The sequence below is a fragment of the Nanorana parkeri genome, unplaced genomic scaffold, assembly GCF_000935625.1.
Source record: "Nanorana parkeri isolate BGI_ZX_2015 unplaced genomic scaffold, ASM93562v1 scaffold897, whole genome shotgun sequence".
Classification (NCBI taxonomy): Eukaryota; Metazoa; Chordata; class Amphibia; order Anura; family Dicroglossidae; genus Nanorana; species Nanorana parkeri.
The window spans coordinates 623,711-645,775 of NW_017307165.1; the positions used below are offsets into that span (position 1 = coordinate 623,711).

A 22,065-nucleotide genomic window follows, 5' to 3' on the forward strand; every position below is an offset into this window, starting at 1 on the left:
AAATTAAGCTATGCCCCCCCTCCGGCCCCCTCTCCTCCCTTCTCTAAGTTAGTAGATGAACACTTGCTGGAGTCTGCACCATCCTTTGTGAACTTGTACTGGGAAGAAAGTTAAGGGAAGTTGAGCTGAGAGACTTGGAAGCTGCTGTTCAGAAACATGATGATTTACATGATGAATGTAATTCTTTGCTGGGCAATGTATATTGGTTTGATCCGGATTCAAAACAGTTTGAGAGTTTAATACTACTTTAAAGTATTCCTCGATGTATTTATTCTAAATAGAGGAGGGAATATTTAATATTGATGTAATTTGTTGGCTTTTCTTGCCCATTCAACAACATTTCTCCGTCATCAAAGCCCATTAAAGGGTCTTCGTCATCCAAGCCGATTCTTCAGGCCGATACCGGCCCTTTACATTTTTAAACGGCAGTGGCTGCTGAGTTCCCGCGCTTGTTGGGATCTCGGCAGCCTGCTGGGGACCTGGCAGTAACTGTCCCTGGCAGTGCCTGTCCGGGTCTATACCTCCTGCTCCTGCTTCCCAGCACAGGCACAGCCATGGACAGCCCCAGACACCCGTCCGATCAACTCAGAGCCCTGCAGAGATCCGCATGCCACCCAGGTGAGATCGCAGCCTTCTGCGCTGGTTGGATGTATCGTGCTGCTGTGTTGAGATCATGTATTGTGCTGCTCTGAGGACCATGTACAGTGGTACCTCGGTTCACGAACGCAAAATGTTTCTTCCGTTCGCGAACTCCGCATCGGGTGACGAACGCAACCGCAGCCATCTTCCTTGCTCTGACACTGGTCGTGGCTTTCTCTAGTCGAGGTCTGATCACAGTTTGATTCGGTTCGCGTCCAATTCAGTTTGCGACCAGAATCGTGGAACGAATTAAGTTCGTGAACTGAGGTACCACTGTATTGTGCTGCTCTGTGGACCATGTATTGTGCTGCTCTGAGGACTATGTATTGTGGTCTGCGGACATCAGTATTTAGCCCTGGTGAGAAACTGCCCTGTGTTGTTTTAGAAAAAAAATGTCACATGTCCATGTAAGAAAAAGTATCGGTATTTGGTATCGGCAAGTACCTGATGGAAAGTACTTGTACTTGGTCTTAGAAAAGTGGTATCGGGACATCCCTAGTAATAACCATCATACCTTACTCTATCCAGAATTAAAAATAAAGGCTTTGGTTTTAGATACGCTGTATGATGCTACCACAAAAGTAGGTTGAGCTGATGGCCGTATGCTGTGATCCCTTTATCTTTGTACAATGATGGCAACATGTCCACCTTTGCAAAATTATTCCACACAGCAAAGTTTGCCAAGCAAGCAAGATAAGGGAATGCTGTAGGTTTACTTGATAGTCACTCACATACACACACACATACATAAAACATTAAAAGACTTCTGTTTCCACTTGATTTAAAAACCAAGGTCAGAACACAATTTACTTACCTCCAGGAAATAGATGTCTGACTAAAACTGTTTTTCAATCACCAGCTGTAGTCTCAGACTGAACTGTCAAAAGGAATCTACTTACAAAAAGGCTGATTCACACAAAACATAATATCTCTGTATACCGCCTGTCACTCAATCAGGGTTGCTGCAAGTCAATGTGAACTGGAATTCATTTCGGTTCTGTTTTTTGTCATACTTGATGGAGTCTAACCTGCTATAAAAGAGTTTCTCTATGAAGACGTGTGGGTTCACCAGTTTACTGCTACCAATTCGAAAGGCCACCATTGAATATTCTGTAGATTTATGAACTATGTTGCCAAATGTTTGTCACCTGACCAACACAGCTTCCTATATGGCAAAAGGTATATGGGGACTTCCCCTCCATAGGCACCATTACTTCCCCTCCATAGGCACCATTACTTCCCCTCCATAGGCACTATTACATCCCCTCCATAGACACTATTACTTCCCCTCCATAGGCACAACAACAAAAAATGAGCAATTGCTTTTCCTAACTTACCTATTTCTGCAGAAATTGACATTTAAAAGTGCCATGAGGTCATCGCATGTTAACTAAATTGCAGCTATGCCTGGACACTTGGAGGAAGGCTCACTGATAGGCCGACATCATATCCGGCATTGCATGAATACACTACAAGTCATCACGCAATGGGGCGCTATTGGGATTGTGGGCCAGAGTATATTGATCCCAGGCCTGTAAGTCTTTGCTTTGAGTCTCCGCCTACATTGCTTGTCAATCAAATTAACTGTCCATTGGGCGGGGAGGACCGGTAGTCTGAGCAGCCCGGGTCACCCCACTGCCGTGATGTAATTAGGTTGCTGCTCACGTCCTGAAACTACACAGGGGCTGTTACATAACCGGCGGCCCGGGGAAGTAGCAATCATAGAGGCCACCCGTCCTACCAACAGGAATTCAGGATCAATACATTGAATACAAGAATCATACATTGATTTCTCTCTGGCTGCTACAAAGAATGCAAAAAGAAGCTGCTCAGATCTATGGAATGAAAGGTATGAACTGTCCTTTAATGAAATGCTTTCATATTTCTGCCCAGAATTTAGCTTCAATGAAATAAGACGTAATGATGTCATCGCATTAATTTGATAAAAAAGCAAAGCCTTTTATTAGATCAAGTCGATATTAGAAGGTTCCATCTTGCGCATGCATCTCCAAAATGAAAGAGTAACGATACAGCACAATCATGAAGGCCGTGGGCCGGCTATGGTGGCTGTACACTCTCTACCCTGAGCTATAAGGTCAATGGTTTGTAGAAGCCTGACTGTCATGCCCATTAACCTGGCTGGAGTTCCTTAAAGAGGAACTATGAGATGAGTGATTTCCACTCACCTCATAGTTCTAGCCGACCTGTGACAATGAGACTGTCACAGGTCGGCTCAGTAGATCGGGAGGTGAGCGAACACATATCGACGGGGGAGGGGGCGGGTACAGCTGGCTCTGCCTCTAGATAGGCAGAGCCAGCTGTCACTCACGCAGCTGGGCGGATCTCGACGTCGATGTCGGGATCCGCTTCAGCTGCGGCGTCTCAGTATACCGCGAGCTGTAGCTCCCTATATACTGAGCTTAGGGTGACGGGAGGACGCTAGTTTGTGTCCTCCCGTTACCCTAAGAAGAACTATGGGGAAAAGCCCTGACCCCATAGTTCTCCTTTAATACTTTCTTTTTAAACATTTTCATTGGTCAAGCTGCAAAATAAGTGTATTTTTTAATTTATTTTTTTATGTCTTTTTTTGCCTTAAATGTTAATTAAATATCAAAATGGCCCAAAAAAAGCTTTGTTTTTCACAAAAAAAACCATATATGTCTCACTTCTGTAGTATCAAAGTTTTTGCAAAAATAACTCCATAACTGAAATGTGAAAATAGCTGTGGAGTAGGCATGAACCCGACCCAAACCTGAGTTCCTCAAAACCCCAAAACCCGGAACTGACATGGGGCCACCCATCTAAATCAGCTGCGGCCCTAGGCATTCCTCACTTCCCAGCTGCATGTAAACAAAGGGCGGGATGCTTGTGCTTTCATTGTTGACCTTAAATGGCAACATGGCCATATTAGGTCAAAGCCACTGACCAAATATGGCCAGCTGTGGGCCAGGGCATTCATCACCCCTCAGTTGCATGTAAACAAGGGGATCGGATGCTGGTGATGCCATTAATGACCTTATATGTCCCCATGGCTATATTAGGTCAATGCCACTGACCAAATATAGCCAGCTTTGGGCCAGGGCATGCCTCACCCCTCAGCTGCATGTAAACAAAGGGGCGGGATGCTTGTTATGTCATTACTGACCTTAAATGGCCACATGGCTATATTAGGTCAATGCCACTGACCAAATATAGCCAGCTTTGGGCCAGGGCATGCCTCACCCCTCAGCTGCATGTAAACAAAGGGGCGGGATGCTTGTTATGTCATTACTGACCTTAAATGGCCACATGGCTATATTAGGTCAATGCCACTGACCAAATATAGCCAGCTTTGGGCCAGGGCATGCCTCACCCCTCAGCTGCATGTAAACAAAGGGGCGGGATGCTTGTTATGTCATTACTGACCTTAAATGGCCACATGGCTATATTAGGTCAATGCCACTGACCAAATATAGCCAGCTGAGGGTCTGGGCACTCTCCACCAATCATCGGCATGTACACAAAGGGTGGGATGCTTGTGATGTCATTAATGACCTTATATTGCCCCATGGCTATATTAAGTCAATGCCACTGACCAAATATAGCCAGCCGTGGGCCAAGGCGTTCCCCACCTCACAGCTGCATGCAAACAAAGGAGTGGAATGCTTGTGATGTCATTACTGACCTTAAATGACGCTATGGCCCTATTAGGTCAAAGTCACTGACCAAATATAGCCAGCTGTGAGCCAGGGTATTCCCCACCCCTCAGCTGCATGTAAACAAGGGGATTGGATGCTTGTGTTTTCATTACTGACCTTATATGGCCTCATGGCTATATTAGGTCAATGCCACTGACCAAATAAAGCCATGTAGCCATATAAGGTCAATGATGTCCCGGCAGCTGCAGGCGGGGAATTCCTCGGCCACAACTGATTGGGTGGCTTTCTTCCAGGCTTGGTCTGAACCTGAGCTTAACTGGTTAAAGACGCTTATCTCTAGAAGTTCATTGATGGCATTCCCGAGCTTTGTCTCATTGATTCATAAATATATTGCTAAAAGCGTATTTGGAGTCAAGGTAGGCGTTAAACATATACTCGGCTTCACATTGTGAATATATAGCAATGACATTGGGAAATACTATGAATGCAAACATTTGCTCGACCATGACACAAGACGTACTTTGGTAAACTGAGACAAAGGACATTCCTTTAAGTGAGTATGTGGCATATACGTGGGATATAAAACACAGATGTTGGAAATAAAACACGACTAGAGATATAGAAGGAACAGCGGGTCACATACGTTGACATTGTAAACATAAAATAGGAATAAAGACAACAACAGTAGATCTCATTAAACATCGATGAAGTGTCAGGGCCTATTCACTCTTCTGCACTTATAAACGCATGCGTCATGTGTTTTCCAAGGAAACCCGAAGACTAGTGACTTTGTTGATATGGATTCAGCTCCTTGTAATATCTATAGAGCAGCTCTCAGCTCGGGAGAGGGCAAGGCAGGGCTTTGGGGACGTAACAAGTGTCTTACATTCACATCAGCTGACTACAGGAGCTAGCAGAGAGATGGCTTCATCAGACTGCCGCGGCTCCTTCACTAACCAGTCAGAGGCTGGCGGTGGTAAGGTGACCAAGCTACGTTGCTTAAAGGAGAACTAGGGGGTTAGGGCTTTTCCCCATAGTTCTCCTAAGGGTAACGGGAGGACACAAACTAGCGTCCTCCCGTCACCCTAAGCTCAGTATATAGGGAGCTACAGCTCGCGGTATACTGAGACACCGCAGCTGAAGCGGATCCCGACAATTATGCCGGGATCCGCCAAGCTGTGTGAGTGACAGCTGGCTCTGCCTATCAAGGGCAGAGCCAGCTGTACCCGCCCCCTCCCCGTCTGTTCCGCCAGTCAGTGCTGGAGGATCGGAGCGGGGAGGGGGGAATCCAGTCCCTCCCCTGTCACGGCAGAGAGCTGTGACAGGATCAAGAGGTGAGCGAACGCCGGTATGTGTTCCCTCACCTCCCGATCTACTGAGCCGACCTGTGACAGTCTCATTGTCACAGGTCGGCTACAACTATGAGGTGAGTGAAAAGCACTCACCTCATAGTTCTCCTTTAATTGCATCAGAGAAAAGTTGGGTCACCAAGTTGACTATAAGTGTGGCAGAGCTGTGTAAAATCTCAGGACTATATGGACAGAAATCCAAACCCTTTGGCAGGTAAAACAGCTCTCATGTATTTAATCTGTGCATTTAGCGGTTTTTCAGGAGAAATGCCAAGAGCCTTAACTGTCCCGCTAACCCCAACCAGGACTCTAATGGTCTTCTGAAGTCCTTTAGAAACCAACACTTGCAGGAGTGTTGATTTCCTGGTCTCAGTGGTTTGTCCCGCTGACCATGACATCACTACGGGACATGGTGGTGTCACCAGAATTGGTGGATCCAACCATTGAGTGCACTGGGGGACCAGGAAACCAACACTCATGGAAATGTCCATATCTATAGAGGCTTTAGATCCGTGGTTCTCAACTGGTTGGTCGCGGCCCAAAAGTGGGTCGCAACCTCGTATTCAGTGGCTCACCGTGTGCCAGCCACTGCGCTAGGTGAGAGGCTCCTCAGCCTCCCCCTAGCTCAGCACTGGCAGTTCTCCCGCCGAGCAGCCATTGAAAATATGCTGCCCGGTGCCGAGTGTCAGCTTGAGGTGGGGTAGGCTGGGGTTATGGCCACAAGGGAGCTCCATCCATATGTTCAGGGCTTATAACTCCCTCGCGTGCCCTGTAGAGGTGCCTTGACCGGAGTTATGTCGCATTCTGACTCCCGGCACCTCTACAGCATGCAAGGAAGCTGTACAAGCACATATGGATGGAGCTCCGTCAAAGCACAACAGCCCACACTGGACCCCAGGCTGAAGATCCACTCCAGTTCTCGTAAGGTAGGGGAACTGGGTGGATCTTAAAATCTTTTACAAAAAATCTTTGGAGTGTGCGTGTAAGAATGTCTGCGAGTGTGTGAGATTGTGTCTGTGGTTGTGTGTGTCCGTCAGTGTTTTTGAGGGGACCGTTCACACTAGTACAGCGAATTAAACCCGCAGTCCCATGCGAGTAACGCACTATACCATGCAGTCACACCTACCGGCGCGTTCTGGTGCAGGAGGTGCATTGCGTTGCTATTCATTTGAATGGGACCCCAAATGCACCCTCCCACCACAGTTCGACTGCCCGCAATGCCCTGTGTTCCAGTGTGGTGTTACTTGGTACGCAACTTAATGACTAGGGATAATTGTGGGCCCTGAGGTTTACGCAGGTTGAGAACCTTGGCTTTAGATGACAATTTCTCATCATTACAGCAGCATTTCGTGATGTGGGCAGCGGGATAGGTAAGTCTTCACTTATTCTTTGCAGGGAAACTCTTTTATTGGCATTTTTGGTTTTACCAACAGGGTCACTCTATGTCCTATGTCCCCTTGTTGTAATGCACATTCGTAGGGTGAAGGTATCTACAATTGTTGGGTGTTACACAGGTTATCTTTTATCCCTGCATGGGAAACTGCACCAAAATTGCAGCAAGCAGGATCTTTTAAATAATACACCATACATAAGAACTAGGCTGTTGAACATAAAACCACAGAACCCTCCTGTGGCAAGACACTCCTAAGTGCAGAGGTGTGAATAGGTCCGCATTCAATGTCATATCAAGAACATTGTGGAAATGAAAAAAAATAGGAATCCTCACCTGAGCTCTCAAAATCTCTGTATGCTTGTGCCCATGCTTTGCCCTGGTTACTCAACGTGTTCTCGATGATCTGGATGTCAGTGAAGGGACAGTTACATTGGGGGAAGGATTCAGAGCACAAGCAGGAGCATTGACTGTTCCTGCACACATATTCGCCTTCCCCATTACACATGATATAACTCAATGCGGCCTGAACAAACTTCTCCTGCAAGTACTGAGGCATAATGATCTGGAGACCTGAAGACAATGAGATGATAAAGTGAAATTAAAAAATAATAAACATAGAAAGGTGTGAGACTGAACAGGCAGGCATACAGACAAAATCAAATATTATAACATTGTGTACAAAATTCACATACCCATTAGCTACACTTTATGGCCAAGAGTTTGTGGACACCACATCTCTATGAGCTTGTTGGACATCCGGTTCCAAAACCATAGCTGCACTCCATCTTGAGGTCATAACATCCTTCTTGGAAGGCTTTCTACAACATTTTGGAGTGTGTCTCTGGGAATATGTGCCCATTCAACCCAAAGAGCATTTGTGAGGTCAGGTACTGATGTTGTATGAGAAGACCTGGCTCACAGTTGGTGTTCCAATTCATCCTTGAGGTGTTCAGTAGGGTTTGGGGTCAGGGCTGGATTTACTCTCCCTGCTTCCCAAGGCCAGTATCCTCCAATGCGCCCCCCTACCCACCAAACTCCCCATAGAGAATAGCAGACCTGCAGGCTGCATACAAGTGATCATTGCCAAGATCACTTGTACAAAACAAGAGGCGGCTTCCCCGCTGTACATTTAGCTCTGTTACCCCAAAGCGGGGCTAAATGTAGAAAACAACTACCCACTCAGCGCCCGGGAACTGCATGTCCCGGGCATCGGGAGATAGGAATTCCACACCCCTGCTGCCTCTCTGCTGCCCCAAGGCCGGGCCTTGGTTGGCCTTGTGGGAAATCTGGCCCTGGTTGAGGTCAGGACTCTCAAGTTCTTCTACATCAAACTCATCAAACCATATCTTTATGGAGCTGGCTTTGTACACAGAGGTACAGTCATGCCGGAACAGAAACGGACGTTCCTTAACTGTTGCCATAAGTTCTGCCCACAATGTCCTTGTATTGCTTTAATACCAACAATGCAATTGCATGACTACGCTCTTGATTTTTTTTTACACCAGTTGACAATGGTGAGGCTGAAACGCCCAAACACAATAATTTGAAGGAGAGTCCACATACTTTTGGCCATCAAGCGCAACTTAAAGTGGACCTTGCAAAGGCAAGGTTGCGCTTATTTCCTAACCCCTAATGCAAAAACACCAAGTTACATTTTTTTTTTACATGGAGAGAAGAAATACTTATTCTAGACCATAGCTCTCGGACCTCTTGTCTAGGTGCCAATGACATCACTTGAGTGGCCTCATTATGATATCCCTGGAAAAGCTGAGAATCCCAAATCTTGCAAGAATGTGCTCCTTTTATAACAGGATGTTCCAGTAAGGTACAGTGATGTCACCTGCCCCCCATATAAGGGTAAGGTAAGTATTTTTACTTTTTTCTCTCCATTTTTTTAAAATTAGAAATGGTAACTATAGGAAACAACGATTGCACCTAAATAACAAATATCAGCTTTGGATGAAAAAAAAAACTCTCCATATCCTAAATGATCAAATGCTTATTTCTCCTTAGGGGGGTGCAACCGAATTTCGATCTCCATATTAACTCTATACATATCAATTTGTAGCAGAAGTAAAAAAATGTTATTCACCGTTCTCAATAAAATCAATAAAGTGCCTTGCCCAGGAAACAGGGAAGAGAGAAGATCAATCACTGCTCGGATTAATATATCTGTGTACCAGAGTTCGGAAGGTTACATTTTGTGCATATGGTTAACAAGCAGTAAAACAGCTTTAGGCATTCAATCCCTGACCTCCGTAGCTGCATCTGCTGTGAAGTCATTCATTTTCGAAGATCATCTAAGATCACAAAAGACAATCTAAAGTTGATATCAGTTTCTAACAACTGCTGGCAGGCTGCCAAGGTTCTGCTTTCATAGAAAGTAAACAGGAAAAGAGATGTGATTTCAGTGCCATTGTTGTGAACTTTGAACATGAAAGAGGCTATGAGCTCACCAGCACACAGAGGTCCACATTATCAATCCATTCCTTTATTGAGGGTGGGAAGAAGAGCTGGGCTGGGGCAGGTGCTTACAATTAAGAGGGAATGGGGAAGAAGAAAGGGCCGGGGTCAAGGGTAGTAGAGGGGAATTGGGGGAAGGTGATGTAAAGAAAGGCCATGTTCCAAGGGGAGGGAGGCATCCCACTTCCCGTGGTGTCCCAGATGGGCCTGTAGAGGAAATTAGGTCACCAGCACACTGAGGTCCACATTATCAATCTGTCCTTTATTGAGGGTGGGAAGAAGAGCTGGGCTGGGGCAGGTGCTTAAAGTTATTAGGGAATGGGGGAAGAAGAAAGGAATCAGGGTCAAGGGTAGTAGAGGGAAATTAGGGGAAGGTGATGGAAAAAAATGCCATGTTCCAAGGGGAGGGAGATGGGTCCCACTTCCTGTGGTGTCCCAGGTGGGCCTGTAGAGGTAATGAAGTCACCAGCACACAGAGGTCTACATTATCAATCTGCCCTTTATTGAGGGTGGGAAGAAGAGCTGGGCTGGGGCAGGTGCTTAAAGTTATTAGGAAATGGGGGAAGAAGAAAGGAATCAGGGTCAAAGGTAGTGGAGGGGAATTGGGGGGAGGTGATGTAAGGAAAGGCCATGTTCCAAGGGGAGGGAGGGGTCCCACTTTCCGTCGTGTCCCAGGTGGGCCTGTAGAGGTAATGAGGTCACTAGCACACCGAGGTCTACATTATCCATCCATCCTTTATTGAGGGTGGGAAGAAGAGCTGGGCTGGGGCAGGTGCTTACAATTAAGAGGGAATGGGGAAGAAGAAAAGGCCAGGGCCAAGGGTAGTGAAGGGGAATTAGGGGAAGGTGATGAAAAGAAAGGCCATGTTCCAAGGGGAGGGAGGGGTCCCACTTTCCGTAGTGTCCCAGGTGGGCCTGTAGAGGTAATGAGGCCACCAGCCCAAAAAGGTCCAGATTATCAATCCGTCCTTTATTGACGTTAGATAAACATACTATCCTAAAAGATCTCCTTAACCTCTGTTATATTAGGACTGTTACTTTGAGATGTACCTGGCATGATTATATTGTAAAGCATGATGTGTAGTTATACGCACTTTCCTTCAAAAGCGATCCTTTGTGAGAGCATGCTTATCGAATATCAATCAGGGAGGGATTGATAATGTGGACCCAAGTGTGCTGGTGACCTCATTACCTCTATTGTCTTTGCGCCGCCATCTGCTGGTTCACTTCAGCACCCACTGCCCTTGCAAGAAGAGCTAGGCCGGTCTGGAGTGCCATGGGATATCTTTAAACCTTGATGAAATTCTCCACAATGCCTACAGTATAGCTACAGGGGTTATGGAGCTTGTATTAAAGTGTGTTTACTGCTTACGTAGAATATGTAAATACTTTATTGTGCATAGTCTGGCCACAGGTACTCTTTAATCAGTTGTGTATGTAGTGGAACCGGTGCTGGAGTTTTGTAAATGACACAAGCTTTTACATCAAGTAAGCTAAAGAGAGTCTTTAGAACATGTGAAAAGAAACTCAGTGCTACGCCTGCTGGCTTAAAAATAAAATTACCTATATTATTATATATAATAATAATAAAACTGAGCCTAGGGTGACGGGAGGACGCTAGTTTGTGTCCTCCCGTGACCCTTAGGAGAACTATGGGGGAAAAGCACATACCCCATAGTTCTCCTTTAAGGGGACTATAGAGAGCACCGCAACCTCTTCTGAGGGGTGACACCCGTTGTGTGGAGCCCCAGCAAACCCTAGTCCCAATGCACCCCTCTTATATGGAAAGTAAGTACAGTGCTAATCCGGCTCCTGCACGTGAAAGCGTCGCCATTGCAGTCAGCACTGTTCTCCAGCCTCCTGCAGACGAGTTATGTTTACACAGTCACAGGCAATGGTAATCTCCCCACGGCTGTTACACGAGGATAAGAAGACGGCGTAACAATTCCTGCTGGAAACCGCCACCGTGTATTCATCCAGCGACGCAATCGATGTCTACATAACAATTTATTGCATATCCGAAACCTTTATCTGGCTGAGACTGTCCTGTCATAAACCCTTATGTATGAGGATGTAGAGCCTGCCATGTGCGGCTGACGGCATTGGAGCCCATTACCAGCCCGTTAGATTTCCCACTCCAAGACATATTATTGACTATCATTAAACGGGCAAATCAATATCGCAAGTGAATGTTTACTATATAAATGATACCAATAAGCTTAATGGTGAGCTACAGTTCCTCGGCTATAGAACTAGATGATGGCAAGCCCCTATGAATGTGCATCGTATAACTAATACCCGATGTTATAAACCGAGAGAAGCAAGATAATAATTCATCCATGGGGAACATTTTAAAGTGGAACTACGGGCAAAAGCCAAAATGTACACTGAGTGGCCGGATTATTATATACACCGAGTGGCCGGATTATTATATACACCGAGTGGCCAGATTATTATATACACTGAGTGGCCGGATTATTATATACACCGAGTGGCCGGATTATTATATACACTGAGTGGCCAGATTATTATGACCACCTGACGTTTGTAGGCAAATTAGCTATAATTTGGCGCTGAAGTTGCTAGAGGGCCAGACCATTATAAATAGGGAAGCGGGTTGGTTACCACGACAGTAGAAGTGATTGGGAAGATACGGGGAAACAACGCGATGTAACAGCCTTTGAACGCGGGATGAGTGTTGGCGCTCGGAGCCATGGAGCGAGTATCAGCAAAACAGCAGAATTCGTTACATGTTCAAGAGCGGCTCATTGTTAAAGTGTTTAAAGACCGGACTGTCAGCCGAAAATCTGGGTCTGAACGTGCGAATTGTGGCCGTCAGCGACTAGTCAATGTTAGGGCAGAACGGGGGAGGGGCAAGACTGGTACAAGACAACAGAAGGGCAACAGTGCCGTGTCAGATTCCTCGCATCACCTTTCATCATCTCGTGGAGTCACCAGGCGGCCCAACCAAGTACTGATGGGGGGGTCATAATAATCTGCCCACTCAGTGTATGCTGCAGTAATGCAGCTGTTTTTATATTTCTAAATCCACCCTGTAACATACAATATATGACCAAAGGGTCGCAGTCATTATCACTTCTATGGGGTCTATTCACTAAGCTGGCGCAGGCAGCCGAGTGAATGACCGATCAGAAGTGAAGTGAGCCGAACGCTGTTTGGCTATTCACTTCAGGCTTGTACGGCTGATTTCTGCCGTACATCGGCTTGCTTCGTGTGGCTTCGGGTCGGCCGAACCTCCGGCAGGCTACTCGCTGCTGTTCGGCCTATTCTCATAGATGCCGAACAGCAGTGGTGCCGAGCAGAATAGAAAAATAGTTTAAAAAAGTAGAAAACAAAATGGAAAACGATTGGGCGGAGCTAGCAGTGACAGCATGTAGCTATGCGTTCCTATGCTATTTATTTATTTTTTCTGACTGACGGCGACCAGCGGCTCCGATGTCAGAAGAAAAAAAAAAGAACAGAGCAGGGAAAGGTTTACTCTGATCGATCGAGCAGAGTAAACCTTTCTGGGAGAAAGTGTTTCTCTCCCGGACATCACTCCGGTCCAGGCACCTCCATAGGACACACGAGGGAGCTGTAAGTAATGCACGTATGGAGGGAGAAAGTGTTTCTCTCCCGGGCGGCCGCTAATGACAGATCAGCGTCCCTGGTTACCTGGTAACCAGGGGACGCTGATGTGTCTCTGCAGTGAGATGACGGCTGGCTCCGCCCAGCTGTCAGTAGCATGCTGTTCGGCCAGCTTCGCCTTTCACCTCGGCTCACTCAAGCCGAAGAATATGCCTACGGCTCGACTGAGCCGCTGGGCCGACTTCGGGAGCTGTACGGGCTATAGTGAGTAGCCCGTACAGCAGCCCTTCAGTGCTACTGTACCGAAGGGGTCCTGGGGCAGAAACTAGCCGAAGGATCAGCCGAACCTACGGCTAGATCCTTTGGCAGCTTAGTGAATAGACCCTTATATGAGCTTATTGGACATCCCATTCCAAAACCACGAGCATCAACATGGAGCTGGTCCCCCTTTGTGGCTACAGCAGCCCCTACTCTTCTGGGAAGGCTTTTCGAGGCGTTTCGATTTTGGAGTTTGTCTGTGGACAACTGACCATAACACCTATATGAGGTTGTTGGATATCCCATCCCAAACCCATGGGCATTAATTAGGGCTGTGGAAATGAAAGATTAATTTATTGATTAATCGTTAAACTTTTTGATCGATTAAAATTCTTTTGATCGCTAATGAAAACACTCCCCTCTCCGCCGGCTTCCGGGAGTCCCGGCGGCGATCCGGTGACGTCACGGACGTCGATGTCACCGGACTCCTCCCCCCCTTCCCCAAGTGGCTCCGTCGGCTAACGAAGGGAAGGGGTGAGGAGTCCGGTGGCGTCGATGTCCGTGACGGCTAACGAAGGGAAGGGGGGAGGAGTCCGGTGACGTCGATGTCCGTGGCGTCACCGGACTCCTCCCCCCTTCGTTAGCCAACGGAGCCACTTGGGCCGGTGAGTTTGCCCAAGAAACGTGTTCTGCCAGCCAAGGCATTGGCCTATACACATACAGCACAGCAATGACCTATACACATACAGCACAGCAATGAAGTCATAAAATGAACTAGGATCACGCTAATCCAGCACGTTATTATTCTGAGTTGCCCCACTCAAGCGGCGGCCATATTGAGTGGGGCACGTGAGATGAATAACCTGCTGGATTAGTGTGATCCTAGTTCATTTTATGACTTCATTGCTGTGCTGTATGTGTATAGGCCAATGTAGTTGGATCTGTATGTGCGTTATAATTAATCGATTAATCGATTTAAAAAAATTTCGATTAATAGAACACGAAAATGTTAATCATTACCAGCCCTAGCATTAGTACATACGTGGTCTCCTCTTATAACAGCCTTAATTCATCTTGGAAGGCTTCCCACAAGTTTTTGGAGTATGTCTTTGGGAATTAATGCCCATTCAGGCAAAGGAGCATTTGTGAAGTCAAGTACCAATGTTGGATGAGAAGGAGCAGTGCGATCTGCACTTCAATATCTTATTTGGAATGTAAATGGTGACACTGGGGGTCTTTGGACCCCCAGCATCACCGTAAAGAGTACCTGTCTCCACCACTATGCTATCACATGGGGGGCTTGTAAGTCCTCCTATGTGATAGCAATTCAAGTAAAATGTAAAATGAATATTAAATAAAATAAATGTAAAAATAATAAAAAATAATGTTTAAAGTCCCCCGCCCCCGCGAACACGTGCGTCTTCAAGTAAACACGCGTCGGGTGCGCCTGCATATGAAAACGACGATCGAGCTTACACATGCTGGGTATCGCCGCGCACGCCGGAGTGAGAGCAATCATTCTAGGGCCAATATTTATGCGTATCTCTAAACTGATGACCTGTGGGGGGCTTTTAAAGCGTCGTGGATGGACTTTTTGGGGTACTGAATTTTGTCGCCGTTTCACGGGCACACACAAATTTTTAACCCGGGCATGTTGGGTATCTATTTACTTGTTGTAATCTCATCTTTTATATTTAATTTGTTTTAAAATAGGTATTTAATTGTGTTTTGCGGCATTTAAGTCGATTTTTCACAAAATGTTTGGGGTTTGATAAGGAGTTGCGCTAATATATACATAAATAAGAAATGTTACAAACTGCAATGTGAACGTGATCATTTAATGAACTCAGGAAGACTACACAGATATCATCCACCACTGAGTACTTAAATTTGGACAAGGTCAGTGCTTGGTGATGAGTCAAGCAGAGGGTATTAGGATAGCAATTAGTCTGAACGTGAATCAGTGAAAGGCTATAAACCCAATTCAGAAGCCTTGGATTTGTCAAGTGGTATAATGATCTGTAATTGCGTTACAGATTCTTAATTGAAATACGAGCAGCTGCGTTAGCACTTACTGGGGATGATTTACTAAAGGAGTAGAAGGTGCTCACCCTGCTTGGTAATTATTTGTGTAGCGCCCATCACCTTCTGTGATGTGGCTACTAGACATTTGGTGATACCCGGGGCTGTAGTCGGCCATGCTGGATTTATAGTGGCGATTATGTGGTTAAAGGAGAACTATGAGGGGGGTGCTTTTCACTCCCCTCATAGTTCTAGCCGACCTGTGACAATGAGACTGTCACAGGTCGGCTCAGTAGATCGGGAGGTGAGTGATACCGGCGTTCGCTCACCTCTCGATCCTGTCGCGGCCTTCTGCCGTGACAGGGGAGGGGCTGGATTCCCCCCTCCCCGCTCCGATCCGCCAGCGCTGACTGGCGGGAACGGATGGGGGAGGGGGCGGGTACAGCTGGCTCTGCCTCCAGATAGGCAGAGCCAGCTGTCACTCACGCAGCAGTGCGTATCCAGACATCGATGTCGGGATCCGCTCCGGCTGCGGCGTTTCAGTATACCGCAAGATATAACTCAAACCGTCCTCTCCGCTTATCCCAAAACCTCCTGCTGTCCAGCTCCCTAATCACCTCCTCCTATGCTCACCTCAAGGACCTCTCCAGAACCTCTCCCATTCTCTGAAGCTCCCTACTCCAATCTGTTCACTTATCTCCTACTCTGTCCACCTTTAAGCCATCTACATCTCTGCCCCAGCTGCATCACCAACCTCATCTCAAAATATCACCCAAACCTTCCTCTCTGCTCCTCCCAAGACCCAGGACTTCTCCAGGAAAACTGGTTGCATGAGCATCTGGTTGCATGAGCACCACTGTTAAGGCAGTGGGGGACAACTGCAGTGCCAATTTATCTTGGGCCAACCAACTGCAACTGGCCAAGGTTTTCTAAACTCTCTTAAGGCTTTAGGTCAGTGGTTCTCAACCTGTGTAACCTCAGGACCCACATTTGACCTTGGCCATTTATTCATGACCCAAGTCGCACCGCACAGGAATGCACAACATTGCAGTACCGCGCATTCCAGTGCAGGTGATCGAACTGTGGGTGGGAGGTGTGTTTGGGGTGCCATTCAAATGAATGGCAAAGCAACGCAGTTTATCTTGAGCCAACCAACTGCAACTGGCCAAGGTTTCCCAAACTCTCGAAAGGCTTTGTCCCCTGAGACTAGTCAATAGAGCTGTTGGTGGTCACTTAACGTAACTTTGATGTTAGATCATCGCTGGATTTGGGGCCTTGATGCCCATATGGTTCTCCTCCATGACACCACTGGAGGCCACTTATAAGTTTAAGCTTTCCATGTTACTCTTCCTGATGTCTTATATTTCCCTTTTAATGAAGGGTCTCTCTAAAAGTATTCCTAAGATAGAAAAGCAACAAACCAAATTGATATGCCGCATTCAGACGATGTCTTCATTTTATTTACTTCCCCCGAAAACCCTCCCTGGGACCTCACAATGTTAGTAGATGAATGCACGCAGAATGCATGAGAATCTGGTTGCATGAGCGTCCCATTTTAAGTCGTGGGGAACAATTGCAGTGCCAGTTTATCTTGGGGCAACCAACGGCAACTGGCCAAGGTTTCCCAAACTCTCTAAGGGCTTTGTCCCCTGAGACTAGTCAATTGAGCCGTTGGTGGTCACAACTTTGATGTTAGATCATCGCTGGATTTGGGGCCTTGATACCCATATGTCTCTCCTCCATGACACCACTGGAGGCCACCTATTCCTTTTCCATGTTACTCTTCCTGATGTCGTATATTTCCCCTTTAGGTTTCACAAACTTTTTAAAGGCTTTGTCCCCTGTGACTAGTCAATTGAGCTGTTGGTGGCCACAACTTTGATGTTAGATCATCGCTGGATTTGGGGCCTTGATGCCCATATGGTTCTCCTCCATGACACCACTGGAGGCCACCTATACCTTTTCCATGTTACTCTTCCTGATGTCTTATATTTCCCCTTTAATGAAGGATCTCTCTAAAAGTATTCCTAAGATGAAAAAAATCAACAAACCAAATTGATACGCCGCATTCAGGCGATGTCTTCATTTTATTTACTTACCCCGAAACCCTCCCTGGGACCTCACAATGTTATTAGATGAACGCACGCAGATTTACAATTCTAATTTATTTTATGCAGATTGCCTCCGGTTTCTAATTGACCCGCCTGATGTTTCATTCTTTCAACAATTTCTCTTCTTACTCCTTCCTACACAAACAAATTGGATTGCTGGAAGCGACGGTTTTGGCCGGGGATAGGCAAACTCCGGCCCTACAGCTGTGGTGAAACTACAAGTCCCATGAGGCATTGCAAGACTCTGGCAGCCAGAGGCATGACTTCGAGAAGCAGATGAATGGCGGGATTTGTAGTATAACCACAGCTGGAGGTCTGGAGTCTGCCTACCCCTGGCAGGGCAGCCGTCAGAAATTTTGGGGCCCCTTATACGGCTTTAGGCCGGGCCCCCCGCCAGGCTTAGTGACGCGCTGGACGCAGGGCTTAGCGACGCGCCGGACACAGGACCCACCTGAGAGTGACCCTGCAGAGCCCACCATAGATGCTGCACAGCCCATCTGAGACTGTCTATGGTGGGCTCTGAAGGGGTCTCAGGTGGGCTGGTCAGGGCTGCATCCCTCCCCTCCCTCCTTTCCTTCCTACCTTCCTAGCTCCTCTTCCCTGCACAAATGGCCTCGTCTGCCGCCGGACCGGCCAGAAGTGACGTCACGTCACTAACGTGATGTCACTTCCGGCCAGTACGACATCAGACGAGCAGTGTCGCTGATGGGGCCCCAGCTTTTCTCGAAGCCGCTGGAGCGGCAATGCTGGGGCCCTGCACTGCTAGGGCCAGTCCTCCGCCTCCTCGCCCTTCACCGTCGGCCGATAGTCATGTAAGGGGCCCCCCAGACTGCCCGGGCCCCTTACATGAGTATCGGCCGTACCCCCCCTGATGGCTGCCCTGACCCCTGGTATAAGCCATGCCTTGACTGTGTCATATTTTGTCAAACAAGTTTTAAGTGTTCTATAGTGTAAGCAAACCCTGACAATACTCTCTTCTGGTCTTTGAAATTTAACATAGAAAGCAATTGGAAGAAAAATATCAATTGATCCTGCCAGAAATCCACTGTTGTCCTGTGTACTGTGCACACTTCCTGTGTTATCTCAAGCAGTCCTATAAGCCCTGCCCATTTCACCTCTGTGGATTAGGAACGCGCTGCTGCACAGATTACGGCCAGTGATCTGAACAGCGGCGCATTCTTCTTCAGAGCCGCCAGTGAAAGCCACCAGCAGAGGATGCCATATCGACCCAGGCGGCCCGCACGGCATCTGGACGGTCCCCCCTGTGCCCCGGGCCCCATAGCGGCCGCCTGGGTCGCTATTGTGATTGTTACGCCACTGCTTCGATGGCAATGTAAGGAACATTGACTGAAAGAAGATATGCTCGTGTGTGTGGACAGCTCCGCGCTCTGCTTTCGGCCTAATGAAAATGTTCCCACTCCTCGGGCATTGTATTCTGAAACCTTATCTCGGTTCTATAAATACAATGGATCTTATGACAGCTGAAACACAGTTTTAATTATGTACGCCTCTGTGTAAACGTAATAGATTGTTCAGTCAGATTGTAACGTTACAAGTGGCTCCTGACCCTCAAGGTCTTTTGTTAATTAGATGACAAAAGGAAAGGTTTCTGCCATTAACCTCAGCGCTTCGTCGCATGTCAGAGCGGGTTACGTCTTACATGCGCCGTGAATGTGAGACATTTCTAGAGCCCAAGGTGGGGAGAGGATCAATGGATTATCCTACTGATTAGTCAATACAATAATGTAGCCGTACTGTCTAGCGCGTGCATTGGGGTTGCCACCTTTTCTAAAAGTGAAACCCGAACATTCTAGCAAATTGTTTTTTTTTTGGTAGAATATAAAGGAGAGAGCGAGGAGAGGCAGCCAGGGGAGGGAGTAAGGAGAGGAGGTCAGCTATAGAGGACTACCAGGGCCGGATTTACTCTATCTGCTGCCCCAAGGCCAGGTTCCTCAATGCGCCCCCCTACCCGCCGACCACCCCACCATGGAGAATGGCAGACCTGCAGGCTGCATAAAAGTGATCTCTGCAACATCCCTGAGATCACCTGTACAAAAGAAGCGGCGGCTTCCCCCGCTGTACATTTAGCTCTGCTTGCCTCTGTAAGGCTAAATGTAGAAAACAGCTACCCGCCCGGCGCCCGGAACTGCATGTCCCGGGCATCGGGAGATAGGAATTCCACACCCCTGCTGCCCCAAGGTCGGGCCTTGGTTGGCCTTGTGGGAAATCCGGCCCCGAGGACTACAAATCCCAGCAATACAAAATAATGTGAAGCTACATACTCTGTGCTTCCCTGGGTTGACGCCCTGATGTCTCCAGCTGGCCTGTGCGGGCTGTGCGACTCTCGAGTGGGCTGTGCGACTCTCGGGTGGGCTGTGCGACTCTCGGGTGGGCTGTGCGACTCTCGGGTGGGCTGTGTGACTCTCGGGTGGGCTGTGCGACTCTCGGGTGGGCTGTGGTTTTCAGTTGTTCACTCGAGTCCACCTAAATTCGGGTTTCGGGCACATGTACGGGATTCGGGTTTCAGGCACATGTGGCTGCCCGAGATCACGCTTGACTAGGACCTCGGCAGCCGCATCTGTGATCGCTCCTCCTCTCTCCTAGCTCTGGTGATCTATCACATAGAGAAGAACGAGGAGACGTTCTTCTCTATGTGATAAATCACCAGAGCTAGAAGAGAGGCGGGGCTATGTAGATACACATGCGGCTGAAGGGAAGAGGCGGGGTTACGGAAATAGCCGAGCGGCAGGGGAAAACGACACAATTTTTTATTTTTTTTTGTTGGTAGCATTTTTTTATTAATTTTTTTAAACATAGGAGCCCGAAAAACACGTAAAAAACGAGCCCGTCGTCCCACCTGCTTGCCTTATATGAACATGTTAAATATTCGCACGCAATATTAGCAAATTTACGTGAAAAAAAATGTGGTAAAGACAAATTTTGGTCCTTGTTCATTACATTTTAACAAATTCAATGAAGAAAGAAATGATTATTGATAGAGTTTGCACATTTGCTTTTGTCAAGCTTTCCCTAGAGGAGCGGTGTCATCTTCTGGAGGGGGGGAGGGGGGAGCAGTCATTATTTATACGTATTATAAAAACTTCAATTGCTACAAAGTGTCCAGAAGTAGAACCCCCGTCGAGTCGTCTGGGTTGTGCCGCTTTCTGATTTCCTAGTTGTAGTATTTATATGCTGGGCTGTATTCTCCCGCCCGCCAAGATCACTTGCCTGAGTTACTTCCCTGACTGAAGTTCCCTTTTAACAGTCACATCAGTGAGTCCCTGGAGTGAGTCCCTGGAATCTTGTCATTCTTGTATCCGGGCTCCATTCCAAAGTCCCTTTTTTTCCCCCGTCCGTGCCTCTTTTCATGTCCCGGCCACCAATACAATCTATGCCAGACTCCGAGGTGTGTAGGAAGAGACCTGGCAGATACTTTTTAGATCCTCATCTCACTACAAAAAGTGGCCAAAAAAAACATTCTTTTTACCCAAGGGGGAGAAAACAAGGCCAACCAAGGCCCGGTCCGGGGCAGCAGGGAGTAGAGGGGCAGCAGGTGTGTGGAATTCCTACCTCCCGATACCCAGGACATGCAGTTCCGGGGTGCCGGGCGGGTAGATGTTTCCTACATTTAGCCCAGCTTTGGGCAAGCAGAGCTAAATGTACAGCGGGGTAGCAGCATGCATGGGGGGGTTGGCGGGTAGGGGGGGCACACTGAGGAACCTGGCCTTGGGGCAGCAGAGAGAGTATATCCGGCCCTGGTTCTTAGGTGTCTAGTAGGGCCACCTGCTGGTTAAAATAGAGAATGCAGTACAAGAATTGTCTGCCTTCCTGAATGCACTGGGGGTGCTTTCTGCAGGCTCCCCCTGGCCCTTTTCCATGCTTTGATAACGTAATCTGGATTTCCTGCTGCCACCCTGGTTTCAGGGTTTCTTACCCTTCCTCCTCCAGTTGGCTGCGCATGACTTGTTTTGAGGTATGTTTGGCACTGCTCTTCCTCTTTGGCGCCCTCTTATGACCAAACCCGTAAACATCCTGATTCTGCAACTACTAGCTCAACTCCTGACACATTCCTGTCGCAGAGTGATGATGCAACAGCAGCTCACTCTCCAACTATCTGCTTGTCCATTCAGTCTCCGCCCCTTGCGTTTTGTTCTGGTCAACCAAGTGCGCCGCTGTTGTTCCTGTTCTCTGTGTATGACCCTGGCTCCGGGTGACTGATCTCCTGGTTCCTGGCTCTGGCTTTCTTTCCGTTCATGCTGCTCTCAGTGTACCCTAACCTGGCCTGGCTGACTACCCAGTTTGTTTTCTGACCTCTGGCTTGGCACTGATGACACCCTGGACTTTCTCCATAGTTTTTTTGCATTTATGTTTATTGTTGTTTTTAATAAACTCCTTTTTTTTTAAACCCACACTTGTTTCTGCCTGGATTCCTGGTTCCCTAACACCTGGTTGTGACTGTGACCTGTTGGCAGGATTGTGCCACTAATTTGTCTATTGCAATGGCAAATGCTAGCGTAACAACTAGGGATGTACCAATGCTGTTTTTTCGGTATCGAGTACGAAGTACCAATATTTTTTTCCGGTACTCGCCGATACTGAATACC

The 22,065-nt window shown here is 47.5% G+C and overlaps 1 protein-coding gene across 1 annotated transcript in view; it reads right to left on the reverse strand.

Moving 5' to 3' along the window:
- Positions 1–22,065, reverse strand: part of BRINP1 (BMP/retinoic acid inducible neural specific 1) — an 84,354-nt gene that overhangs the window by 31,943 nt on the left and 30,346 nt on the right. The window contains exon 5 of the mRNA XM_018565867.1: positions 7,353–7,589. Coding sequence (XP_018421369.1) covers positions 7,353–7,589 — 237 coding nt within the window. The remainder of the gene's footprint in view (positions 1–7,352; positions 7,590–22,065) is intronic.